The sequence below is a fragment of the Camelus ferus genome, chromosome 9, assembly GCF_009834535.1.
Source record: "Camelus ferus isolate YT-003-E chromosome 9, BCGSAC_Cfer_1.0, whole genome shotgun sequence".
Taxonomy (NCBI): domain Eukaryota; kingdom Metazoa; phylum Chordata; class Mammalia; order Artiodactyla; family Camelidae; genus Camelus; species Camelus ferus.
This window is the reverse complement of record NC_045704.1, coordinates 56,862,371-56,889,676: the sequence shown is the minus strand read 5'-3', so window position 1 is coordinate 56,889,676 and position 27,306 is coordinate 56,862,371. Positions and strand designations below refer to the sequence as shown.

The 27,306-nt window shown below is 44.8% G+C and overlaps 1 protein-coding gene across 1 annotated transcript in view; it reads left to right on the top strand.

Moving 5' to 3' along the window:
• The first annotated feature begins 13,370 nt into the window (after nucleotides 1-13,370).
• COTL1 (coactosin like F-actin binding protein 1) overlaps nucleotides 13,371-27,306 on the top strand; it is a 41,650-nt gene continuing 27,714 nt past the window's right edge. The window contains exons 1-2 of the mRNA XM_006183966.3: nucleotides 13,371-13,683; nucleotides 13,945-14,027. Coding sequence (XP_006184028.1) covers nucleotides 13,607-13,683; nucleotides 13,945-14,027 — 160 coding nt within the window. The 5' untranslated portion in view covers nucleotides 13,371-13,606. The remainder of the gene's footprint in view (nucleotides 13,684-13,944; nucleotides 14,028-27,306) is intronic.

The following is a 27,306-nucleotide window of genomic DNA, read 5'->3' as shown; positions in this document are numbered from 1 at the left end:
GTGCCTGTAAATTCTCCATCATTTTCCCCCATACCATTGGCTTAAGCTGGTGTGATTTCTGTTTCTCTCACTTGCAACAGCTTAGTCCTTACTAATGCAGAGTCTATTCATGTTTTAATCCCTTAGACTCAGAAGTGGCAGCATTTCAGGGGTGAAGACATATTTGTTGACTGAAAATCTTGGATTATGAGTCTATATACTTGAGGCCAGGCCATTCCCATGCTGTTGGTTCCTGGAAGGCTGAGCTCAACTGGAAAATTTCATATTTTTCTTTTCCAAGTTACATAATACATGTGACTTCAGAAAGCAGAATTCAAGTTGGGGATGTGGGACAGGGAATCAGAGATTGTCGGTCAAGGGATATACCCTTAGGTCATCCAATGCTGGGGTGACTGTGTGGGACCTCTTGCGGAGCCCATGAAATGCATCTCAGAACTGTCCACCCAGGAGATGGAAGGATGGAAGGGGGACATATTTGTTTATTGATTCCTGCACCACCATTGTCAAGTTTAGCAATGGGAGTTAACCCCACCACCAGTTTCTGGGTTGTGCAATGTGATTCCCTAGAGGGCCATCGTGTTGAGAAGTCTGGGGACTGAAGGTGAGATGAAGGTTGGTCCTGGCTGTGAATCCCCATCATTTTGCTTTTGCACAAAATAGGTGAGGCCTAGGCAGAACTGCTAGCTGTAGAAATAGGAGTAAGAAGTGGGGAGAGAGGATCTGAAGCACTGCCCTCCAGCAAGTGACCATTTCTCATCTAGCAGATTGAAGACCACAGTCCACCCTTCCTGGGACTTTCTCAGATCAGGACAAGGACTGTAGAGTTGTCTCTGCCACAAATCTTATCTGATTGTTGAGCTTCAGTCCTTGCCAAGTCCCTTTTCTGGTCTAGGTGTCACCTTCTGGGCATCCAGAGATTTGGCAGGCCAGGGTTTGCATATTGGTTCCCTCCCCTCCCCACTCCCTCTGACCCTGTTGGTGGACAGGCACCAATACTGCCCTGGCAGGCATGTCCTCCCCTGGCCCCTTCTTGGGTCAGTCTCAGAGAATTCTTTTATTTTTTTTAATTGAAGTACAGTTAATTTACAATGTTCTGTTAGTTTCTGGTGTACAGCAAAGTGATTCAGTTCTACATATATGTACATATATTCTTTTTTCAGTTTCTTTTCCATTATAAATATATATGAATATATATATATATATATATATAAATATATATAATGAATATGGTTCATTCCCTGTGCTATATATTAGGACCTTGTCTTGAGAATTCTTAACATTGTAAAGGAAAAAGGAATTCTGACCCTATCAATTCTGCCACCCATTGGCAAGCAGGGTGGGCTGGTTATTCCCCATTTGTTTGCTCCCCAGATCCAGTCTCCACTTTCTCTCTCTCCTGGAAGTCTGACCTTGATGGATGGCATCACCTGGGCTCCCTCCCCTATGACTTCTTGTTGGGTTCAGCCAATGGGAGGTACCAGCTGGAGACTGGAGGGTGGGAAGAGAGAGGTTGGGGCATTTTCCCAGCTGCGTATACCCCCTGCTTTGGGCTGAAGCTCTATCAGTGGCTGCAGTGACCACAGCTCCTACCAGGCAATCCTGTTAAAGAGAAATTATTCTGACGCTTGCTAAAGATCCAAGATAGAATTCATTCAAGACTACTGCAACAGGAGAATCTCCGCTCACCTCTGAAAATAGCAGAGACAGCTAAGTTTTTATAGCAGAGTAAGAGGAGCTGTCAAAGGTTGGGAAAGTCTTGCTAAAGGCAGGCCAAGGACTTAGATATCAAAGGTAGGGGGTGAGGAATTTGACCAGTTATCAAGAGTCTGGAGAGTCTCCCTAAACTGACTTAGTGGGTTACTTTGCTAAAACTGGGGTCAGCAAGCCAAAGACAGGAGGGGGCCATGGTCGAGGCCTTGTTGAGAGCCTGACTAAAGTCTGGCCAAGGAGGAATCTTTGCAATCCCTCCTCCAGGCTCCAGCCCCCCAGGCCCCAGTGATCCTCTTTCCTGCCTCTGTGTCTTCAGGCCCAGGGTGGTGACAGCTCCGTTCTTGCTAGCCCTGGGTACCTCAGTAGCCCTTGCTGGTTCTTTTAATGCAGTTCTGTACATAGTTCTCTTAAGAATTCCATCTGATGTGTTTTCTGTTTGCTGTCAGCACTCTGGCTCCCCCCACTGGGAAGATTTGTCTTTCAATCCAATTATCTGTCATTTTCCCGAAATGACTTGTAGAATTGTCTGCTTTCTCCCTCTTACTGTCAACATGGAGAACCTGAACTTCTGGTGAAAGGGGAAGATAAATATGAATCCACCACTTTATGTCAGGAAGACTGTGAGGATCTATAATCAGGAGAACTGGGTTTGAGGCCTGGCTCTTTTACTTTCCACATGTGTATGACAATGGACAGGTGGCTGAGCCTCAGTCTCCCTGTCAATAAAATGGGCACAATAAAGTGATCCTGCCAATCAGCCTGTGACAAGCATGGTGTCTTGTATTGTGAGGTCACAGAAGGAATATTTATTGAATGTAAGAAAGAGTGGGTGACTGAACAAAACAAACGAACAAAACGAATGCAAAAAATGCACCTCTACCTTCTAATGTCTAAGCAAATTTCAATTTCTTTCTTTTTTTATTGAAATATAGTCAGTTTATAATGTGTTAATTTCTGGTGTACAGCATAGTGATTCACTTATATGTATTGTATATATACTCCTTTTCATATTTTTTTCATTATAGGTTATTACAAGCTATTGAATACAATTCCCTATGCTATACAGTTGGACCCTGTTGTTTATTTTTTTCCAACTTATTTAAAAATTTTTTTAAATTTATATATATATATTTATTGAAGTATAGTCAGTTTACAATGTTGTGTCAATTTCTGGTGGGCAGCACAATGCTTCATTCATAAATGAACATGTATATATTCATTTTCATATTCTTTTTCACCATAAGTTACTCCAAGATGTTGAATATAGTTCTGTTTATCTACTTTATATGTAGTAGTTAGTATCTGCAAATCCCAAGCTCCCAATTTATCCCTTTAAATTTTGATTTAAAAAATTTATTTATTTATTCATTTTTGGGGGGAGGTAAGCAAATTTTAATTTTTCTACATGTATTTTGGAACATGCTCTCTCAACCACCTCCCACTTAACTGACTCACTAGATTAACCCCCTTGTCGCATTTCTTCCGTGAAACACACCAGCACACCTACCCCTCTACCTACATGCGTCCTCCCTACCTGTTGGCCTCTATGCTCAGGTAGAGTCAGTTGTATTTGCTCCCAAACTTGTTTATGGCCATTGTGTTTATTCTTGTCATTGACTTATCTAATTCTGTGTTATAGAAATTGTGGAAACATGAGGGTGAAGAGAAAGAATATTGTCTCTATGAAAACTGAGATGAGACATGGGAAAACTTGAAGCCAGTGGCTAAGGAAATTGATGTCAGATTAGCTGCAGAGACTGAGGAAGATGAGATGGAAGGGAACTGTGAGCCCCAGGAAGAGGGTGTCATTCTGCACCTAGGTGACTTTGAGAGCATCTTTAAGTTCTCCAGCAGCTATAAAGAACAGGAAATTGGAAATTGTGGCAGAAAGGTTGTAGACATCGTCCATGAAAGAAGAAAGACACAGGCCTATGTTAGCATGTGCTCAAAGAAGAGTGTACACTCACATATGTTACGTCAAGTCACATACACACTGTCTGGATGAATTTAAGGTGACTTCCTGGGACAACTGACTTCTTAGATTCACTATTAGCTGATTGACCAAAGTCCTGATTTTATAGGATAAGAAACTAAGGATAACCTGTCTGTCTGAAGTTCTCTGTCTGCTTTTTTTCCCTTTTCTTCTGTTTTTTCCTTTTCTCTGCTATTTTTCCTCGCCTTTTCTCTGTCTATTATATGTCCAAATATGGAACTGGTTTTTAAATTTACTTAACTTCAATTTTATTTAATATTAAAATTGAAATTTATTTTTAACTTATAATATTTAATGAATTAAATGAAGTATTCTTTGTTAATTAACTTAAATAATATTTCTTTATCCACTGTATGCTGCGGTTATATGGTGCTTAAAGCCAAAGGGATGCTTGTTTTAACAAATACTGCAGACATTTGTGGCTTTTTATTTGCATATTGTTCACATTAATTTCTTCCTCTCTGTAGGCCTCCTCCATATAATAGCTTCCTTTCTCCAGCATAAAATAAACATTTCCAAAAAAAATCTTATATGAACCTGAAAGTATATTTTAACCATTCTAGGGAAAATTGTTGTTTAAAAGAATTCAGTGGTAGTTTTTTTTTTTTTTTTTTGGTTTGTTTTTAGTGAAGCCAAGAACCAAGATTTTCATACACTGTATTTGCTTAAAGTCAGGCAGATCTACAAACACCTTCCTGTCTGTGAGGAATTATAGCCTGTTAAAGGGAAGTAAGACAGAGGGTTTTTACCAGGCAAGTTTAAAAGTTTAACTGATGATACAAGATCTTCTGTGATACTGAAACTTCTTTGACAGGTCAAAAATCGAAGGTAGTCCAGAATGGTAACAGTCACTAGAACTAACTCATGATTCCTTTGTTGTGATGGGGAACTCACTACCTCACAGAAGAGCTCATTTCATCTCTGTTGGATAGAACTTCTGTATTGACTCCAACTCTGTCTTCCTGTAACTAGTTTTTTTTTGTTGTTGTTGTTGTTGTTTTGGGGGTTTGTTTGTGGGGGGAGGGAGGTAATTAGGTTTATTTACTTATTTATTTTAGTGGAGATACTGGGGATTGAACTCAGGACCTCGTGCATGCTAAGCACACTCTCTACCACTGAGTTCCATCCTCCCCCTGTAACTGGTTTTAATCTGGTCCTGGAAGAGTCATAGAAGACTATCATAGGCTGCAAGAAAAAAACCCCTCTCAAATGGAGAGGCCATTCTCCTGTCCTCCAGGAAGCTGCTCTCCTGCAGGATGAACTGCATCTGTGTCTTCTCTCCCCTCCCAGTGTCAGCCAGGGTCCTCCGTTAAGCATAATCACCATACCAGAACACAATTTTCAAAGTGTGGTCTGACCAGCTCAACCCTGTCTTCTCCTTCCCTGGTTCTGGGCATTAGTGCTGCTCCTCCCACTTGCCCTCCTCTGCTCGGAATGGCTGGAGGTGGCAGTGGAGTACAGGGAGACCCTTCCCTCAGACTGCTTTTCCCAGTTCCTAGTCAGAGGCAACCTATTGGGTCTGACAGTGGGAGACATGAGTGAGTGGAGGGTGGGAGGGAAGAAAAGGCTGGGCTATTTCTACCCCTCTCTGGAGCAAATCTCCAGCAGCCACACCTCCTCTGTGCTGCAGCATCCTCTGAGTGACCTTGGCCCCAGGGATCTAGTGTCCCCCTCTTCCTCTGTCTGTCTCTCTAACCCAGGGCTGGTTGCTAATCTCTGCGCTGTGGCTGATTTCTGGTGGTGCTCCATCAATGTGCTCAGCTTCTCAGCTCTGCCATCCCTGCTGCAGCCAATACCCTGCATTCAATTCTTCCCACTTACGTACTTCTCTCTCTCACTCTTTTGATTATTTGTATATATACAGTTTCTGTTTCCCAGTGGACTCGAGTGCAGTGTGCTATTTCTAGGAAGGCAGTTTAAGATTGAATGCAGATTGGTGGGAGGGGGCTGCTGGCACCTAAAATACCAGCTGCTGTTATACCCTTTTACATGCATTTTCCACATGTGATCCTCAAACAGTTCCTCTGTGGGAGGTACCCACTTCATGGAGGAGGAAACTGAGGCTCAGGAAGGGTGTGACCAAGCCAGGATTTGGGTGAGTAGTTGCCTGAACCCTTAGGCATTAAACCATGCTGCCCTACTCAGAGACCTAGACCCACCCTGCCCTTACTCACTGGTAGATAAAATCCCTCTTCCACTGTCTTCCTGCTGGATTTCTGGAACCTGACTGTTCTCTCTAAGCAACTCAAAGTTCCTGAGAAAGACCATTCAGGAGGTAGGTATTACACTCCCTTGGTCAATAGCTGAGCATCTTCATTTCCCACACGTTCCTGGGAGCCTCTTTTCAGAGATCTGACAATCAGTGAGCTCAGTGCCCGTTCTATAAATAATCATTTTCTATAAATATCCTTTCTGTGTAAGGCACCTGCTTCAGAATGACAAACACCTTGCTGAGAACAGCAAGTTTCAGGGTTATGTTTTATTCCCATCTCTAATTACAGCTGAGCTGGGATTTCTTTCTTTCTTGAAATTTATAGCACCAAGGAAAGTGTGGCAGCCAGGACACTGACCTTAAACATTCTGCAAGGTTTTTTTTGTTTCATTTTGTCTTAAAAATGTCAGCCCAAATGTTTCTAGTATCTCAGAGCACAGGTAGCTGAGCTACCCTGGGTCAATGTCACAGTCTACTAACTCTGCTTCTTGAAGGAGAGGCTCAGACCCCAGAGGTCACACTGCCTGGGTTCAAGCAGTGTCCCTGCAGTGTTCTTGCTGTGTGACCTTGGGGAGATGGCTCTACCTCTCGGTGCCTCCGCTCCCTCCTTTATGTTGGGGGGTTAGGGACATGGTCTCCTTGGGCTGATGTGAGAATTACCTGAGAAAATAGTTGTAAAGCATTTAGCATGGTGCCTGGCAGAGAGCATACCACCAGAAAACATTGCTGTCACCAGTACTGTATAATATAGTTACTATATCACATATAAGATATGTAATTACTATTATTACTAATGTATCGATATATATTATATAACTTGCCCATCTGCTACTCAAAAGAGGTAATAGTACCCATTGATGGACCTAGATATGATCGTACTAAGTGAAGTAAGTCAGACAGACAAAGGCAAATACATGATATCATTTATGTGTGAAATCTGAAAAAAATGATACAAATAAACTTATTTACAAAACAGAAAGAGACTTCCAGACATAGAAAAAAATTTATGATTACCAAAGGAGAAAGAAGGGAGAGTGATAAATTAGAAGTTTGAGATTAACATATACACACTATTGTAGATAAAATAGATAAACAAGGTCCTGCTCTATAGCACAGGGAACTATATTCAATATCTTGTAATAATACATAATGGAAAAGAATCTGAAAAATATATGTATGTAAATGTATGACTGAATTTCTTTGCTTTACACCTGAATCTAACATTGTAAATTAACTATGCTTTAATAAAAACAAAATTTTAAAAAGTCTTGTAATATCCTATCACAGAAAAGAATCTGAAAAAGGATTTATATGTATTTGTGTATATATATATATATATATATATGTAAAACTAAATCACTTTGCTGTATACCTGAAATTAATACAACATTGTCAACTAACTGTATTTAAATGAAAAAAATGGTTAAATAGGAAAAAATAACAAATCAAAAAATTTATTTGTTCACTGTCTCACATCCCCTCCCCACTTGCTGCTCCCTTCTTCTCCCCTGCCTAATATTACAGGAATGGGTCCTAGCTTGTCCCATGCTGGTTGCTCCCCCTTTCCTGAAATGCCACCTCTCCTGGGCTTCTTCCTCCCTCTCTGGAAAGCCCTTCTCTACTTCCTAGGCTCCTTTTCCCTTACATGCTGGTGACCCCTGGGGCCCTACCATAGACCTTCTTCTACCTAAGAATCCTCCGCAGGGTCCTCTCAAACACCTCCGCCTGATCACTACCGGTAGACCCGAGGTCTCCAGATCTGCATCTCCCACCCAGTCTCTGTTCTGAGTCTTTATCCTATAGCTCTTCTGGATGTCACCACTTTGATGTCCTATGAGCAGTTCAAATGCCACCTGTCTCAAGCCAGACTCATCTTCTCACTCACCCAGATGCTCACACCCCAACTCCAAACCCAGGAGGCTTCCTTCACTCTTTTTTGGGGGGCGGGAGGAGGTAATTAGGTTTATTTATTTTAATGGAGGTACAGGGAGTTGAACCCCGGACTTTGTGCATGCTAGGCATGGGCTCTACCACTGAGCTACACCCTCTCTCCCTTCACTCTTTTTAAAAATTTCATGGAACATTTTTAAATTGAGGTATAGTTGATTACAACATTATATAAGTTTCAGGTGTACAACAGAGGGATTGACATCATTAAACATTTTTGAGGTGTGCAGTTCAGTGGTTTTTCATATATTACAGAGTTGTGTGACCATCTAATTCCAGAATATTTTCATCAACACCCCCACAAAGAAACCCCATAATCATTAGCAGTCACTCACTGTTCCCTCCTCCCTCCAGTCCCAACAACTACTAATCTGCTTTCTGTCTGCATGGATTTACAATTCTGGACATTTCATATAAAAGGAATCTTACACTCTGTGGGCTTTTGTGACTGGCATCTTTCGCTCAGCATAGTGTTTTCAAGGTTTATCTGTGTTGTAGCAGGATCAGTACTTCATTTCGTCTTATGGTCAAATCATGCTCCATTGCATGCATAGACCACATTTTGTTTATCCAATCACCAGCTGATGGACATTTAGATTTTCACTTTTGGGCTACTGTGAATAATACTGCTATGAACATTCACATACAAGTTTTTAAAAAATTTAATTTATTTAAAAAATTTTTTCCACTCAAAATGTAAAAAAATGGAAGTATAGTCAGTTTACAATGTTGTGTCAATTTCTGGTAAAAAACAGCGTAATGTTTCAGTCATACATATACATACATATATTCATTTTCATATTCTTTTTTATAGGTTACTACAAGATATTGAGCAAGATGGACACGGTGCCCTCATGGACTGGATGTTCTTCTGGGAGTAAGCAGACAATATACAAGTGAAGAGAGACATGAAAAAGGTGATTTCAGATCACAATGAGTGCTAAGGAGAACAAAAGGTTATGTGGTAGAGAGTGACCAGGAGAGGTCACAGAAGGGGCTCCTTTATATTGGGATGCTGGGGAATCCTCTTTGAGGGGTAACATTTGAGGTCTCAATGAGAAGTTATCCACACAGAACTGGGGGTAAGGTGTGCAGGCAGAGGGGCAGAATTTGCCTGAAGATGAAACTGGCACAATAAAGAGAGCAAAGGAGAAACATGCAGAAAGATAGAGGCAAAGCCCAGATTAAACCATACCTGAATTCCGTTAGCTCTGGGCTTTCCCATCTTGCAACCATTGCTTTCTCCCCACTGTTTAAGCCTATTTGAACTGAGTTTTCTGCTGTTAACAGTCAAGAGTATTTATACCGAAGTTAACTTTTCTTCCCTTCTTGACTGCAATCCCCAGGACAGGCAGGGAGCATATTTGTCTAGTTCAAATTTGCATGCAGGCAACTCTTACATGAAACATTTAAAAATTTTTATTGAAGTAGTTGATTTACAATGTTGTGTTAGTTTCTGGTGTGCAGCATGGTGATTCAGTTATATATACATATATATTCCTTTTCATATTATTTTTCATTATTGGTTTTTATAAGCTATTGAATATAGTTCCCTGTGCTATACAGTAGATCCTTGTTGTTTATCTTACATATAATAGTTTAATCCCAAACTCCTAATTTATTCCTTCCTACCTCCTTTCCCCTTTGGTAACTATAAGTTTGTTTTCTCTGTCTATGAGTCTGTTTCTGTTTTGTAAATAAGTTCATTTGTGTCATATGATCTTACCTGCAACATTTTTATTGCCCAAGTTAAAAAAAAGCAAGAGGTTTCACAAACAGATCCAGATTTTTGGCTTTTCTTAGACAATTGGAAGTCTTGGCTCCATTATGCTAAGATTTCTGCATGGCAACCTGGGTGGATCTGAGAACCAGCGGCTCTCTTTAGACATCAGTTCTGAAGATGAAACTGACACCCAGAGGAGGATGACCTTGAGAAAAAATTTTCATAGGAGCAATGTGCTTGGCTCATTTACATTACATGCCTGCCCCCTACAGGCAAATGAGTTTGTGAATCCTTTGGACACTTAAGGGGCCCAGTGCCAGAGATGAATGAATGAATGAATGAATGAATGAATGAATTTGTACACTTCCCCAATTCTTGACATAGTGTATAGCACATAATGTATCAAATATTTTGATATGATTTATCTTCTAAAGAAACATGGACCGAATTAGATTCAGTGTGTGGCTCTCAATTTAAACAAATATTCACACACAGCATTTATTTCTGGTGTGCAGTTTATTTTTCTGCCTTAGGTGAGCATGTTGGCCTCAGGGCACTCAAAATCACAGTTCTCCTTAAAACCAAGCCTTTACATTTTCACTCCAGTAGAGGGCGAAAGCAACCACGATTAAGTGAATGGCGGTTAAAGGTGGAATACCTTCAAGGCACGCCCCACCAAGGAACTGAGGAAGGAGTCATAGTCAGGATGGGAGCCACTTTGTTGCTGTTATTTAATATTCTTTTTTTTCTTTTTTCAACTTTTTCTTATTTTTAGGGTTTTTTGCTTGTTTGTACTTTTTCTTATTTATTTTTTTTGGGGGGTGGGGTAGTAATGAGGGCCATTTATTTATTAATGGAGGTACTAGGGATTGAACCCAGGAACTCATGCATGCTAAGCAGGCAGTCTACCACTGAGCTATACCCTCCCCTCCAATAAACCCTCCCCCCACTTTACCCAAAAGGTAGCAACACCAAAAGGTGTTTCAAACATACTGTTCTGTACTTTGCTTTGTTCTCTCATGATGTGTCTTGTAGAACCATCCATATCAGCACATAGAGAGAAGGCTCCCCATTATTGTCTATTCATCTGGCCCCCTAGCAATGGGGGACTTCCGCTACTAGAAATAAAGCTCAATGACCTTGAATATATTTTGCACACAATGGAATGTGTCTATAGCAGTGGCCATCAGCCCCCACTGCACATAAGAATGGCTGAGAAGGCTTTTAAAAAATCCCACCCCCTAAGCCATACCTCAGAATCTCTGATTGTGGGACCTGGGCATGTAAGGTGCCCTATGTGCTCTCAATGTCTAGGGGAAGTTGATTGGTGGCGATCATACAGATTTGTAAATTTGCTAGATATCAACCAATGGTTTCCCATAGCTGGTTGTGCCAACATGCCCTCCCACCGGCTTGGATGAGAAGGCCTGGGTCTTTAACGCCTCGTGCTGGTCAAACTGCTTTTTGCCAACCTGCTAATATCTCAGTCTTGCTCTAGTTTGCATTTCTCTTATTGGGGCTTGAGATTGAGTGTCTTTTCATGCGTTTAAGAGCCTCTTGGAGGTTGAGGGTATAGCTCAGTGGCAGAGTACATGCTTAGCATGCATGAAGTCCTGAGTTCAATCCCTAGTACCTCCATTAAAAAAAAAAAAAACTCAAAAAAATGTTAAATGTTAATCTCATCCAAAATGTACCTTTTTGAAAACATCTAGAATAATGTTTGACCAAATATCTGGGCACCATGGCCTAGTCACATTGACACATTAAAAAACCAGAATATATATACATATATATATAGCTTCTTGATCTGTCTGGTCATATCCTGTGCCCATTTTTCTTTTCTTATTTTTAGGTTGGCTTCTTCATATGCCAGCAAGACAAATTCTTTGTGATTTGAGTTGTAAATACTTTCCACTGCTTTGTCTTTTTTTTTTCCCCTTTGAAGAAGACTTTTTATATATTTGAATGTATCCATATGGATTTTGAGTCATGGTTAGAAAGACCTTTTCCATTTCAGACTTATAAAGGAAGCTTCCTACTGTATAGTCCAGGGAACTATATTCAATGGCTTGTAGTAACCTGTAATGAGAAAGAATATGGAAAAGAATATGTGCATATATATATATATCTGAATCACTATGCTGTACACTTGAAACTAATACAACATTTCAAATCAACTATACTTCAATAAAAAAATAATAAAAAAAGAAGCTTCCTATGTTGTCTTCTGGCACTTTTGTGGTTTCCTTTATTTACAGGCAAATCTTTGATCCTTTTGGAATTCACCCTGATCTATGGTGTGAGGGGTGGACCCATCCTTGTTTTCCTCTCTAATGGCCAATTGTCCCACTACCTTTATTTAAGTGTAAGCTAGGAGCTGCTTTGGGCTGGGCTGCATCAAACTGGAATTTCTCTGTTTTTGTCTTTCTATTTATAGCACACCAGCTACTACTTTCCTGAAAATGTGGTCCCATCCACCACCCCCACCCCTACTTTACCTGTCCGTTGCTTGCTTGATTGATTTCCTTTGTTTGTTACTGTGAATTTTATTATTAATTGGAAATTGTCCCTGACCTTTAGGGTTTCTAGTTAGATCTATGTTAGCTAATAACCAACAACGATGACCTTTTGTTGAATGTCTAGTCTAACATATTTGTTTACAAGTATCTGTTCCATTAAACCATAAAACAAACTTATAATGTCAGTACTATTACTATTCCATTGGAGAAAGTAATCTCAAAGTTTTTGGGACTTGTTCAAGGGCCCACAATTAGAGGCAGAACTGGACACAATTCAAGAGCTGGGTCTCTGGGGTCCAGCCTTTTTACATTGACCCTGTTACTGGTCTTTGTGGAATGACTGCAGGAGGGAATGAATGAGTGAGTCAGTGAGGGATGGAAGAAGATAGAATGAGTCAGCTCCAGCACTCAGAGGAACACAAAGGGGAAGATAAGATGTGAATGCAAATAACCAGAACACAAAGTAAACAGTGATCCCACCAGCGTTTTGGAAGCAGTCCACTTTCTATCCCCTCTTATTTAAAATGCTTAATTCTTTCCAACTCCTCTCCACCTAGAAACCACGGAGCCACACACTGGGGTGGGGGAAGTCTCCTTTGGTTTGATCCATGAAGTCACTCACTCAGAGGTCCCCTGTGAGGTCCCCTGTGGAGCGCAGCAGCCTTGCAGCCTGGGAGCGGAGGGAGGAGGGAGAAGGATATGGAGGAGGGAGATGCAAGGTGGGGGAGGGGAGAGGAAGGGAAGGAGAAGGACGGGAGGATTAGAAGGAGGAGGGGAGGCAGGAGGAGGAAGAGGGGAAAGGAGTGGAGGTGGGAATAGGTAGGAGGGACAAGGGGTCAGGGAAGCTGGAGGAGCGAGGAGGGGAGGCGGGGGTGGGGGGTGGGTACGGAATAAGGAGGAGGGAGAGGGAGTAGAGAAGAGGGAGGGAAAGGAGAAAGAGGGCTTGGGGAGAAGGAAATGGGGGGAGGAGTTGGGGGAGTGGAAGGACGGAGAGAGGGTTGGGGGAGGGAGAAGAGAGGAGATGGATTGACGGGTAGGGAGGAGACAAGGGGAGGGAGTGGGGGAGGAAGGAGGAAAAATCCCTTTCTTCAGCCCCTACTGCAGAGTTGCGCAACTCACCCGGGCCGGAATTGGCTGCAGGCGAGTAAAGACGCTCCGCCCCCGAGGCTCTACTACCAATGGAGAGAGGGGGCGGAGCGGGCTGCGTCCTGGGCGGCCAATGGCCGGAGGGGGGCGGGGTGGCGCAGCCTGAGTCTGGCTCGCGGTCCTTGCGCGCTCAGAGCCACAGCCGCTCTTGCCATCCGCAGCCCGGGACCCAGCACCGCCACCGCCGCCGCCGCCGCCGCCGCCGCCGCCGCCGCTGCCGCCGCCGCCGCCGCTGCCGCCGCCGCCACTCGCCCTTGGCGCTTCCCCGCCTCGCTCCGCTCGGATCCCTGCAGCCGGCCCGGAGCGCGATCTTCAGTCGCTCCGGGCAGAGTAATCCTCGTTGCAGCCCCGCGGTGATGGCCACCAAGATCGACAAAGAGGCTTGCCGGACAGCGTACAACCTGGTGCGCGACGACGGCTCAGCCGTCATCTGGTGAGGAACTTTCCATTGCTCTCCAAGCCCCACTCCCCGAGCTCGCGAGGGGCCTGGTGCACTGAGCCGTCTTCCAGACGGGGCGGATTAAGGGTCATCCGTGCTGTCTTTTCGCAGCCTTAACCCAGGACAGCGTGGAAAGTCAGCGCTGGCTTCTCCCTAGCCAGAGCATCTTTTAGATTGTCCTGCTGGAAGCTCAGCACCGTGCAGCTACCAACGCTGATATGTGTGTGTGTGTTTTTCTCTTCTCCCAATCCAAAGGGTGACTTTTAAATATGACGGCTCCACCATCGTCCCCGGCGAACAGGGAGCGGAATATCAGGACTTCATCCAACAGTGCACAGGTAGGGAGAAGCGCCTTCTGGGGAAATTCTCCGTCTTTTGGGAAATTGTCAAGGCCAAGGTAGGAGCCTGTGGCCACCCTGGGCTCCTCTGGCGCTGGAGGAACCAGATTTGAGCATATTAAAGCCTCATAGGTCCTTCTTCCCTCTGGACATCTAGAGCAACCACAGGTGACCACCTGGCTTCCTTGCTCCCACAGTACCCTTTAAAGGCACGACAGCTCTTTTGCCCCCTATAAGTCATTAGTTTTCCACCGTTAGCTCACTCAGTTCCAAACTCCAGTGTCCAGCCCTCCCCGCTTTCCCTTTTCATTGATCAGTGAGCCAAAATAACAGTCTTGGAGTTTATTGTCGAAAAAAGAGACTGTCAGCTGTACCTTCCTTTCTCCTACAATCATTGTCCATGTGCTGGTGATGTGTTTTTATTCGTAGAATATAGAACCTACAGATATGAAAGTGTACTTAACATATGATTCAATTTACATGAAATTATAGAAAAGGCAAAGGTAATCTGTGGTGTGAAAAGTCAGAGTAGTGGTCACATTTTCCAGTAGATAGCCACTGACTAGGAGCGGGCACATGGAACTTGGGAGTGGGGACGGGTGGGGTTGGAAATGTTCCATATTTTGATCTGGAAGTTGATTGACACAGGTGCGAACATACGTAAGAAATCATCAAGCAAAATACTTAATATTTGCAAACTTTGTGCCCTTCCCTGGGATGTGTTGAACCATTAAGGGGAATGAACGCATGGATGTGTAATCACAACCCACAGACAGAAGCAAAAGGTTCAGCATCGTTGGTAGTAGGGCCCCTTAAAGCTGAGATTGGCGAATGATATTTATACTGGTCTCTGGTCTCCAGCTTGGAAATAGATATATTCAGACAAAGGCAGTGAGCCTGGAGGTTAAGGTGAGGACTCAGAGTCAGCAAGGTGGGTTTGAATCCCTGTGTGACCACTTTCTAGTGGTGTGATTTAGGGCAGCTTAACCTCTGGGGGCCTTGGTTTCCTCACCTGTAATCTGAGAGGGCTGTTGTGAGGATGGGTGAGTCAGTGCGTGTAAAATGCTCAGGATAGTGTCTAGGCAAACGACACAGTCGTTTGTGAAATAAAGAAAAAGTACACTCTTGTGCAAAGGATTGTGTGACAGCCCCTTTCCTTTATTCAAGTGATATTTACTCTAATTCAAAGAATATTTATGGGGGGTGGGTATAGCTCAGAGGTAGAGCGCGTGCTTAGCATGTGTGAGGTCCTGGGTTTAGAGCCCAGTACCTCCAAAAAAAATTTTTTTATGAAGTGTCTGCTATGGGCTGGGTGGTACTAAGGTTTCTTTTCTTTTCTTTTCTTTTCTTTTCTTTTCTTTTCTTTTCTTTCCTTTCCTTTCCTTTCCTTTCCTTTCCTTTCCTTTCCTTTCTTTTCTTTTCTTTTCTTTTCTTTTCTTTTCTTTTCTTTTCTTTTAAATATTCTCCCAACTAAAACATCTCCCTGAGAACTGCCTCTAGATGTTCACTCATTGCTTTTGTATAGGGTTGTTTAAAATATCAGATGTGTAAAGTACTATAACAACCTGTATTTAATGAGGTGCTCAGGGCTTCTTGTGGAGAGCTGGTGGGGTCAGGATTGGAACCCAGGCCCCTGACTCAGGAGCCCTGTCTCTCCACCACTTCTCTCCTTCCACCACCGTGATGCTTTTGCAAGTGGACTAAATGTAGACTCCTGCTCTCCCGTGGTTTGGTGCAGAGCTAGGACGTTCAGCAGCTTTTTTTGCCTTGTTGGCGTGAAGCTTTCTCAAAGGCCAGCTTCCTTCCTCTCTCAACAGTAAAGTAGCACTTTCTTTCCTCCAGACTGCTGTTCATCACCCCACCCCCCACCAGACTGGAGTCCCCTGCTTCCCCCAAGCTATTGTTCTCCATGGAATAGTGGTCGAATAGTAGAAGGTGACCCGGGGAAGAAAGAGCATCCTGTCAGTAGATTCCAAACAGATGCTCCTGGCCATCGGGCAGGCAGGGAGGCTTTGGTCAGAGAACACTTCCTCCTTCCCTGGGGCTTTGTGGTTTTCTCCTCTGACCCTTCCCCCAATGACAGGGCCGGCTGTGGGGAGGACCTGGTGGGTGAACTAAAAATGTTTCCCCTGCTGCTCATTGATCTTGTGAATGGGCCTTGGGATCTGAAGGCTCCGTCTGCTTTGGCTGGAAGTCTGCCTTCCTTCCTCAGCCATCTGTTAGACAAATGTATAGGCGAGTGGTGGTTGCCGTGTCTGCTCTTGTTTGTCTTAGAAAAGCTTGTTGTGTCCCACTGCCATGTCCTCATCACCCGGTGACAAAGGATTGTGAATGCTGACTTGTAACTTTCTCTATGCCAGACACTGCCCTTGACAATGCCTTGTCTCCCTTACTGAGCTTGTTTCCCTTCCGTAGGGGAGGCAGCCAAGGCCCAGAGATGTTAAGTGACTTGCCTGAGATCACACAGGTAGGATGTGGCAGAGCTGGGACTCGAACCTGGGCAGGCTGGATCCCAGGCCTGTGATCTCGGCCTCTTCTCTCTAAGGAAGTGGTTTAGATTCTCATCTTCAAGCCAGGAGGCTCCTTCAGGGGTGCAGCAAGTTCTGATTGGGGCTTGGGGGATTGTTAGCAGGTTACAAAAGACACTTTTGCCCATTTGTGTGATGCAGGGAAGGCTCTTTGTGGCCCTAATTCCCAGCCAGATGTCTTGACAGGCCCTTGGGTCCTGAACTCTGAAGACACGCTCCCGCTCTGACACTGCCTTCCTATTTCCAAACATCTTCTCAACAAGATGCACAGTGGATTTGGAAACCTGGAAACAGGACCTGGTCTCTCTTCCATTGGCACTGGGGTGGCAGGGTGAAAGGTTTCTTCGTGGGCTCTCTTTCCTCTCTGACAGCCCCTCCTTGGGCATCTTCTCTCTAAAACCTCCTCCCCCTCTCTCCACCCTCTGGCTACTGTCTTCCTTCTCCTGTCCTTCCCCCAGGTTTTCCAGAAGGGAATCCTCCTGTCCAGCCTCTCCCTGTCATCTCTCCTCAGCCCCCAGGCTGGCCTCTCCTTGTCTGCAGGAGCTGTTTTCTGAAGGTCATGGATCTGGAAGGTTGCTGGGCCCTCACTCTCTTGTTTCTTTCTGCTGGCGGGATTTGGCACTGTTTGTGCCCTGCACTAGGTCTTCTGGCACTGGGCTCGCCTGTCCCCTCTCCTCTTGCACTAATCACTAGGTCACCACCTCTGCTCTTGCTTCTTGTCCCAAACTTCAGTCTGCGTAGGATGGTTGGAGATCTTTCAGGTGCAGTGAAAGAAGACCAGTGCTGTTAGCTTAAGCAAAAAAAAAAAAAAAATAGTCTATAGTTGCTTTGGTTGGAAAGTTTGGGGGTACTGCAGGTGAAACTGCCCAAGCTCAGTTCCCGCCTCTCCTCTGACTCCCAGCTCTGCCTTCCTCCTGTATCACCCCTCTTGGGGGCAGGAGGGCACATTCTCCCTAAGTGGTGATGTACACAGCCACTAACCACCCTGGCTTCCAGGCCACAGGCAGAGCCATCCTGATGGGGAGAGAGAGAGATTCCTCTGCCAGTGAATTCAGCAGAAATCTCCCAGACTGGCAGACTCTCTTTGGGCTGCCTGGGTTCATATGCCCATCCTGAACTAATTACTGGGTTTCTGGCTGGCTAGACCTGGGTCAGTGCCCACCCCTGGAGTAGGGAATGGGCAGCCCCACCCAAACCAGGAGACAGAGTAGGGGAGAGTGGTTTCCTAAGGGAAGAGGTAAGGGGGAGGCCATGCTGCTTCCAGAAGAGGGGCAAACCAAAAACAGGTCCATAGCCCCTCCCTCCACCCTGCTTTACTGCAACTGTCTCTTAGTCCTTGGTCTTTCTTGTCTCATATCCATTCCACCCCGCCTTGCTGGAGTAACTCTTCCTAGCGTGCAGCTCTAATCAAGTCACTCATTAACCTTCTATGGCTCCCCTCTACCCATTGCATTAAGCACAGGCTGTCTGCTTGGCATTCCAGTCAGTCTGTTCCCACCCACATCTCCTGCCCAGTAACCCCCCCATGCCCTTCTTTGTGCACCTGCAGCCTGACCCTGTATAACACCCCCAGCCATCAGGCCTGTGATTTTGGAGGTTCCTTCCAGGGGGAATTCCTCTTCCCTGTATCAGTCTAAGATTCAGCCATCAAACCAGCCTCCTGCAGTCTCTTCTGTATTTCAACAACCAGGATCCTTTGGAATCAGAAAAACCCTAGATTCACATCCCAACCCTGCCTCTTGCTGTGTGGCCTTGGGCAAGGATATTTCTTCCTCTGCCACAGTTTTCTGGTCTGTAAAATGGGAATTCTGTTGGTGCCTGCCTGCCTCTGATGGTGACTGGGGGTGTTAATTGAAATTAAATGTCTACAAATAAAAACTACAATGAGATATCACCTCACACTGCAGAAGGCCATCATTCAAAAGTCTATAAATAATAAGTGCTGGAAGGGATGTGGAGAAAAGGGGACCCTCCTATACTGTTGGTGGGAATGTAAATTGGTGCAGCCACTGTGGAGAACAGTATAGCGTTTCCTTAAAAAACTAAAAGTAGACTTAACTATATAATCCAGCAATCCCACTCCTGGGCATATATCTGGAGAAAACTCTAATTGGAAAAGATAAATGCACCCCAGTGTTCATAACAGCACTATTTATAGTAGCCAAGACATGGAAGCAACCTAAATGTCTATATATATATATATATAAATATTAATCAGCCCTTAAAAATGAAATAATGAAATAGTATGTCTAAAACAAAAGCACAGCGCCCTGATGCACATTGGCTGTTGTTACTATTACTTTTTATATCATTTTTACTCTCATAGTGCTTATGATGACAGTGTGCTTTCTGACCTGAAGCATGCCAGCTCAGCGCACAGTAGGCACTCAACTCTGGGTTTGCCCACTGGAGGCGCTTGACCCCAGGCTGGCATGCATCAGACCTTTGGCCCTGGGTCTGCATGCAAGAGGTGCTCAATACATGGTAAGAGGGTGGTTAGCACAGAGGTTAAAAGTTTGGGCTGCTTCAGATGGCCTGGGTTCAAGCAGTTGCCAGTCACGTGACCTGGAGCAGGTCATCCTTTTGCTATAATGTGGTCATTAGGAGGATTAAGTAAGTAAGTCCAGGGTGCCAAGGACACAGTAAATGCTCCATCAATGTTAATCACTGTGATTGTCATCTCATTGGTGGAATTTAACTGATGTGATTGTAGAGTATGTTGTCCGAGAGCAGGAAGGTAGGAGGGAGAAGAGATGATCGGGAAGAAATGGGTACTGAGCTGTGCTAGGGAGTCTCTGGTTCCCCTGACAAGAGCCACAGGGAGTTGGGGGAGCCAGGGCTCAGCTGGCAAGGGAAAGGAGCTGTTTGCCAGACTGACTGGCCATGTGATCTCTCTGATCTCATCAGAAAGGGCTCACAGATCACGTATACATATCAGAGCAGCGGCTTGGGCTGTCTATTAAATCGTGTTTTGTTTATGCATCTTCCAAGTAATACATATTCTTTGTAGAATATTGAGAAGACAAGAACAAGCAAAAAGAAGAGACTAAAAGCCAGATATGGTTCAGATATAGTTTTACCACTCAGAAATTTGTTCATTCATTCATTCACTCCCCTTTTCCCTCTCTCTTTGAATGTATATGAGCAGCTATAAATAGGCACTCTTAAGGCACTGAGGATAAATATCAGCAGAGAAAGTCCCTGTCCTCATGGAGCTGATCTTTTATTGTCATCACCCAGCCTTTAAAGTGACTCCAAATGTTCTCCTGTATAAATGTAACATTGTTTAACAGATCTTTTATTGATGGACCCTAAAGTACTCCATTGCAAGCAGTTTTATTTTAGCAAGAATCTAGGCATCTGGGAATGAATCCAGTTTTCTGTTGGTGCAGATTTTAGAGATGACTGGTTATGAGCATTGATGGTGGAGCCAGGATGTCTTGCCTTGACTTGTAGCCTTGCTGCACTGTGTGACCTTGGGCAAGTCTCCCAGATTCTCTGTTTCCTGTAAGATGGGGATAATGATTGCACCTAAGGCACAGGGTTGTTGTGAGGATAAATTGACGTGGTACACATAAAGCTTGCAGGGCAATGCCTGGTATAGAGTCAGTGCTCATAAATGTGGTTATTGTTAATGTAGCAACTTGGAAGGTGGTGCCCATCAATAGGTGGGTTGAAATAAACTTGGTGTGTGGTATGGCTACCAAAAAAGGTGCATGCGTGGAGGGCAGTGTCAGCACAAAGCTTGACTTGGGGTGGATACTCTGTGGTATTGGCTGGATGATGGTGTATCAGGGTGCAGATGATATTCCCATGATGCTCTGGTGAGTCTGGAGTGTTAAGCTCAAAACATCACTCACAGAGAGTTGTGGGGTTCCATGTTTTTGTCTGTCCAGCATGCCATCCTTTCACTCTTACTCTCATTTCATAAAAATCCTGCACAGCCAATGTAATTCTGGCGAGGCTGACTCTGCTCCTTCCCACTGGGAGGGCTTATGACCCAGACCTAACCAATCAGAGTCAGCCATCCATCTGTTAACTGATTCGTTCAAAGTTAGGCACATGTGACTCAAGTCAAGCCAATCAGCTCCATCTCTTAGACTTTGGACAGTTATTGGGAAAGTGTCCTTTTGTCATTTTTCTGGGATCAAGCACAGTGAAGACTTGGAGCTTGCAGGGCCCATCAACCATTTGGAGAGAGAACTTGTCTGAGAACTCAGGAATAGAGCCAAAGATGGAGGGTGGACACTCAATGACATGGCTTAAACTCTTGGATCCAGCCATGCCTGAAGCTCTCTCCTTGGGCTTTTTGCTTTCATGAGTCAATTAAGTTTTTTTTTTCCTTAAGCTGGCTTGAGTGGGTTCTTTATCATTTCCCTCTAAAAGTCCTGGTCGTAGTCCCCAGGGTAGATGGCTGGGGCAGGCTAAGAGAGGAGAATCCAGGTTGGGTAAGGAACTCAACACATTTCATGTGAGAAATGACTGAGGAAATTGGGCATATGTAACTTGGAGAGTCACTTCCGTGGGACATGAGTGTTGTCTTTAGATGTTTGAAGGGCTGTCTTGTGAAAGGTGTGGATTTCTTCAGTGTTCCTACCCTTACCCCAACCCCATGTGTTAGGAGACCAAACAGCAGAAATTGCAGGGATAGATTTTGGGTTTGCCTGAAGAATTGGCCTCAAGTTGGAATGTAAGGTAGTGAGACCCCCATCATGGGACGCATGTCACAGGGGGCTGCCTGACCACTTGGCATATAGATGTTTAGGAAAGGGATTGCAAGTGGCCCTTCTTGACCATGCATTCTTCTCTCTCACGGCCCCCTTCTCTGGTCTGTTTGCTCCCGGGAAAAGTGACAAGTGCATTAGCTTAGGCCTGGGCAGTGCCCATTTGGGATGGGGTCAGCTCCATGGGATGGGGACTGAGTGTGGCAGTAGGATGGTTCGTAAGGAAAACGGGGGTGTTTTTACTGTTGAAGAAAAAACATGCATTTTAACACTTGTTAATGAAGAGAAAGGCGGACTTTGTTCAGGGGGCTGACTGTTGTTACAGGTGGAGGGACCACTACAGGGGTTTTGCAGTAGTGGGGAGAGGTCAGGCTCCACTCTGAATACAACAAGAAAAAGTGGGAATTTATAGTCAAGAAGCAATATGAGGATCAGTGGATGGGAAGTTACCACGAGGAAAGGGCAGTGGGGAGGGGGGATTCTGGCTAAACTGACCTAACAGGATTCTTGCTGAAGGCAGGCCAGGGATCAGACATCACCTGGGGCATGGTGACAGACGAGGAGCCCGATGAGATATCGAAGGCGATCAGATATGGAGTATGAGGGACTCTGGCTAAACTGATTTAGCAGGATCCTTGTTAAAACTGGATTCTGCAGAGATGAACACAGAAGTCCAGAAGTTAAAACCTAGTTGCAAAAGAGCTCAGAAGAGCCTGTTTAGGGTTTCGTCAAGGAGAGAATCTTTGCTATTCCTGAAAAAGGGATGGGATGCAAAAGAGACAAAAACGCTTGGTGTGTATGGCTTCTGTATGTGCAGCTGTACCACACACATAGAAGTGGCAGTCTATTTATCCTGCTGTTCCACACTGGGACTTCTTCCTGACTAGTTGCACATACACCTTCCCCTCCCCTCAGCATCACTTATATTTAGAAATTTGAGTGAAAAGGGAAGGAGAGAAATTGTCCAGTGAGGCTAAGGGAATATGAGGTCAAAAGGAAGCTTTCAGTTGGTGACAGTGATCTGGACATTGCAAAGTGCTGAACAGTCTGTCAGTCATGTGTTCAACAAACATTGATTGAAAGATCTTTTCTGTTGCTCCAGAAACAATGTTGGGTGATGATTCTTAAGTGGCACCTGAGGGGCCATTGAGCCATTGCCTCCACAGTTTTTTGCAAAATTCAGTCTCCCACTGCCTTCTTTGTTCACACATCTGTTGCTGGGAGGGCCTGAGGTACTATATACCTTCTTTGTTTCATAAGATGTGTGGGCTTGGTGACAGCTCTTTTGGGGGTTATTTGTGCTTGCTTTTGAGTTTGTGGCTATGGAGATGGTTGCTAGATGTCCATTTTCTTGGGTGTCTCTTGTTTAGAAGAAGTATTTAATTTGTTGAGTTGAACTGAGTTTTTGCTTCTCGAAAATCTCGAGGAGGTAATGCAGAGTTTTTGAAAGCATTGCTTGTGGACTGTATAGATGTTATATCCATGTCCTCATCCCCAATCCTTTCTTCACCTCATTACATCCTGGTGTCCTCCCATAACCGGAGCATGGCGCCCCACGCCTAGGTCCTTAGTAACCTTCTGGTGGCCAAATGCAGTGACCGTTTCTTTGTCTTCATTGCACGTCCCCTCCCTCTAGCATTTGTCAGTGACTGCTGCTTACTGAGAAGATAGTTTTCCCTTCCCTCTGCTGCTGCACAGCAGAGCTCACCGAGTTCCCCTTTTATGTCTCTCATCTCTTGTTCTCACTTCCTTCTGCTGGTTCTCCTTCTTCCCTCCCCTCTAATAAGTGTGGGAGTTTCCTGGGCTCCACCCTTGGCCCTGGTTTTCCTTCTCCAGGACATTCATTGAGCACCAACTGTATCCAAGCCCTTTGCAGTGTGCTGAGTTGGCCCTTTCCCGACACTGGTGAACTCGCAGTCCAGGCTGGGGCGGGGTCGGGTAGGGGTGGGGTGCCTTCTCCACTGCACGTCAGCTGATATCACTTTCTCTCCCCTACACCTTTCATAGCTTTTGCCCATAAGGTCCAAATGCTTAGAGATGACATGAGCTGCCCTTCAGAATGGGATGCTTACCAGCTAACCCCACCAACGCACATCCCCCAAACATGATTCTGACCTCATTGGTACTAAATTCCAGGCGCTGTGGGTGCTTTGCATGTATTAACTCATCTAGTTTTTATTATCCATAAGGGGTATATGTGTAACGAGTACAATGGCACCAAAGTAGGAGTCATCCCCATTTTACTGATGAGGAATATGATAGTTTCCTTGGAGTATCAGAAGTCACTTGCTTGATAGACTCACAGATACAGAAATCATACTAGTGGTTACCAGTGGGGAGAGGGAAATGGGAGGGGCAATATAGGGGAAAAAAGGGGGTTATTATGGGATTATATGAAATCATGCATTTGAAACTGTTGAAAATTGTAAAGCGCTATAGAACTTAAAGAATTTTCCACTCAATTAAAAATTTTTTTTTGAAAGTTACTTGCTTGAGATGGCACAGTAAGTAGAAAAACTGGACTTTGAACCCAGATCTGTATCTGAGACTCCCAGCCTTTCCCCTGCACTGTGCTGCCCTGCCCTCCTCCTTCCTTGTGACCAGTGCACAGTATTCCCTCTTTTGGCCCTGTCCTTGTCCATTTTGCTTTCCTGGAGGACTCCTATACATCTGTCAAGGCCCAGTGCAAAAATCCCCTCCACTCAGATGCCCTCCTTGCTTTTGTGATGCTCCCTACATTGTGCGGAGGTTACGTGTGTGTCTATGTCTTCAATTCCACCGTGAGATCCTGGAAAGAGGCACATTGTCTCTCCGGTGGTGATGTCCTCAGTGGAGCACCTCCACCCTTCTCGGGTAGCTGGTCCCAATCTCTTTTCCCCAGTGGATGCGTCACTTCCTTGTGTGGGCCCAAGTCATGTGCTGTAGCACTTACCAGCTCCCCAAGTGACATCCACACAAGTGTTCATGTAACAGTTGTCTGACTCTCCCGCTGGAATCTGAGATCCTAGGGGCAGCATCCTGGTCTGTTAGGTTTTCTTGCTCTACTGTCAGCAACTAGAACAGCATCTGGCATTCTCCCCTGATGTATGTAGAAATGATGAATGAACAGGCCCCCGAGATACCTGAGAGCTGAGCTCACCCCGGAAGGTCTGCTGTCCCCTCTGCCAGCGTAACAGCCCAGTGACCCTTATGAATGGTCTGCAAGCGCCGAGGCCCCTTGCCTGATGCCCCTGCCTCCAGTGGCTTCTGGCCCAGGTCCCTGCCCTGGAGCCCCTGCATGGCTGCACTCCTCACTGATTTGACTTGATTTTCAGATTCTGCTCAGTGGCCTCAGCAGGGGCAGGTGCCCAGAGGCCAGCATGTGATGGCAGGGCTGTTACCTACACATTTTCTGTATTATTTCATTAGTGCACTTGAAATTAACATGCCTTGTATCCTGTTTTAGTTCTGGACTTAGTTTACAGTCATTCAGCTCTTTTTCTCTCATGCACTTTTTCTTATTTTATCTTCTGTGTATTTGTGTCAGCTTTCATGCAAATAGTAAGTAATAATAAAACTTAAAAAAATATCAGTAAACACTCTACCTTTATTGTGCCCGGAATTGTGCTGAGGTCATTGCATGAGCTTCCTGTGGCTGCTGTAACAAATTATCACAAACTCAGTCACTTAAATTAATACAGTTGTGTCATCCAATAGTTCTGGAGGGCAGAAGTTCAAAATAACCTCCCTGGGCTAAAATCAAGGTGTGGGGAGGGCTGTGTTCCTTCTGGAGGCTTGAAAGGAGGATCCATTTTCTTGCCTTTCTCATCTTTTAGAGGTGCCTGCATCCCTTGGCTCGTGGCCCCTTCCTCCAGCTTCAAGGTGGCAGTGGCTGGTTGAGTCCTCATGCTGCCATCTCTCTGCCCTCCTCTCTTTCCCATTTGAGGACACGTGATGACACTGGGCCCACCCAGATCATCCGGGATAATCTCCCCAAGCTGAGACCCTTAATTTAATCACATGGGCAAAGTCACTTCTGTCATGTTGAATCACATAGTCACGGGGTCTGGAGATTCGGATGCGGACCTCTTTGGGAGCCATTGTTTTGCCAGCCAGAGTCGTCTAGTTCTGATTTCATTTCATTGACACTGTGACTGAATGTGGTGGCCCAGTTGTCATTCCTATTTCACAGGCAGGAAAACCGAGGCTCAGAGCCACAAAGGCACCGGCCCACAGTTGTGCAGGGGCTGAGCTGTGCTCCTTACCCAGTGCCTGCACTCTTGGCCACCACTCTTGACACCCTGCTGCTGCCCAATACTTGCAACTGAAATTCTTTTGAAACAAGGAGGGAGGACCACAGGCGAACTCTTTTCTTTTCTTCTTTCCTCTTTTTCTCCCCCAGTTTTTTATTGAGAAATAATTGACATACATCACTGTCTAAGTTTAAGGTGTGCAGCACAATATTTTGGTTTATATATGGTGAAACAATGACCGTAGTAGGTTTAGTGAACATCTATCATCTGATATCGATACAATAAAAAGAAAAGGAAAAAAAATTCTCCTTGTGGTGAGAGCTCTTAGGATCTACGCTCTTAATACGTTGCCGCAAGCTCTTTTCTTGGATGCTCAGGGGCAGACCTGAGGCCCATGCCGCCTGCTAGTGGCACTTCCGTGGGAATGGGCAGCTCAGAGGTACTTTTTCTGCCTTGGTTGAAGTGGAAAACCTGCGATGGTCTCTGGGGAGCAACCCTCCTTAATTCAAACGCCTCCATTCTTTCCGGGGAAGAATTCTGACTCCGATGCTTTTGACTGAAAGGATGTCCCTCGGAGGTTGGAGGTTGTCTGGTCTGACCCGGAAGTAGTTTTCCTCCCTCTTTTGGCTCCCATCTACCCTGCCTCTAGAATGGAGTATACTGTTCGTGGTTTGCAAATAAAGGAACGGGTGGGCCAGGGGCCCCTCTGGGTCACGCTGGGGCTTCTGGGAAGGGGTGAGAAGAGCCAGGCTTTGTGCCACCCCTGTGTTCCCCCCGACCGCTCCTGTCCAGTGGAGGCCTGTGTTCACTCTGGCGAGCTCTGGCAGCCTGGACTGGGATGCCACTTACTCTGTTCTTTTTTTTGCAACATGTAAACTAAAAACATTTTTTTTTTAAATTGAAGTATATATAGTTGATTTACAATGTTAGTTTCAGGTGTACAGCAAAGTGATTCAGTTATACATATACATACATGTATATGTATTTCCAGATACTTTTCCACTATAGCTTATTACAAGAAGTTGAATATAGTTTACTGTGCTATACAGGAGGTCCTCATTGTTTACCTATTTTATTTATAGTAATGTGTGTCTTTTAACCCCAAATTTCTAATTTATCCCTCCCCTCCCCCGCTCTGTTCTTGATTTGGCAAAACCTACTGCTGTGTCTCCGAGTTGGTGAAAGTCACTTATTCTCTTCTTTGGTGCTTTGTAATTACTCATTCATCCAACAACTAGAAATCGAGGACCTACTATGTGCCAGGCACTCTGGATCCTGGGAAGGTCGAATGATCTAGATCACAGAGCTGACTTTCCATTGGGAGTGCAGAGACAGATAAAAGGTAAGCTAGCAGTTCAGATCCTTTCAGAATAGATGAAGGCCAAGAAAATAAAATGAAGCAATGGGCCAGAGACGGACTGGAGGGAGGCCATTGTTAGCCAGGTGGGTCAGGTGAGTCTTAAAGAGGAGGTGACACTGAGGCCAGACCTGGATGAATAGCAGTTGGGCACGTGGGTGTCTGGGTGAGGAGTGGGCCAGCTAAAAGGGAGGTCCTCAAACCATATACTTGGCGATGGTCTAGCTTCCAGAGCATGTAAAGAACTCTTACAACTCAACAGTAACAGGACAACTAAAAGTGGGCAAGGGATTTGAATGAAAAAAAGAAGACATACAAATGGTCAATAAACACATGAACAGATGCTCAACATCATTAGTCATTAGGGAAAGGCAGATCAAACCACAATGAGCTAGCACTTCACACCCACTAGGAGGTTATAATATCAGGTGTGGGGAG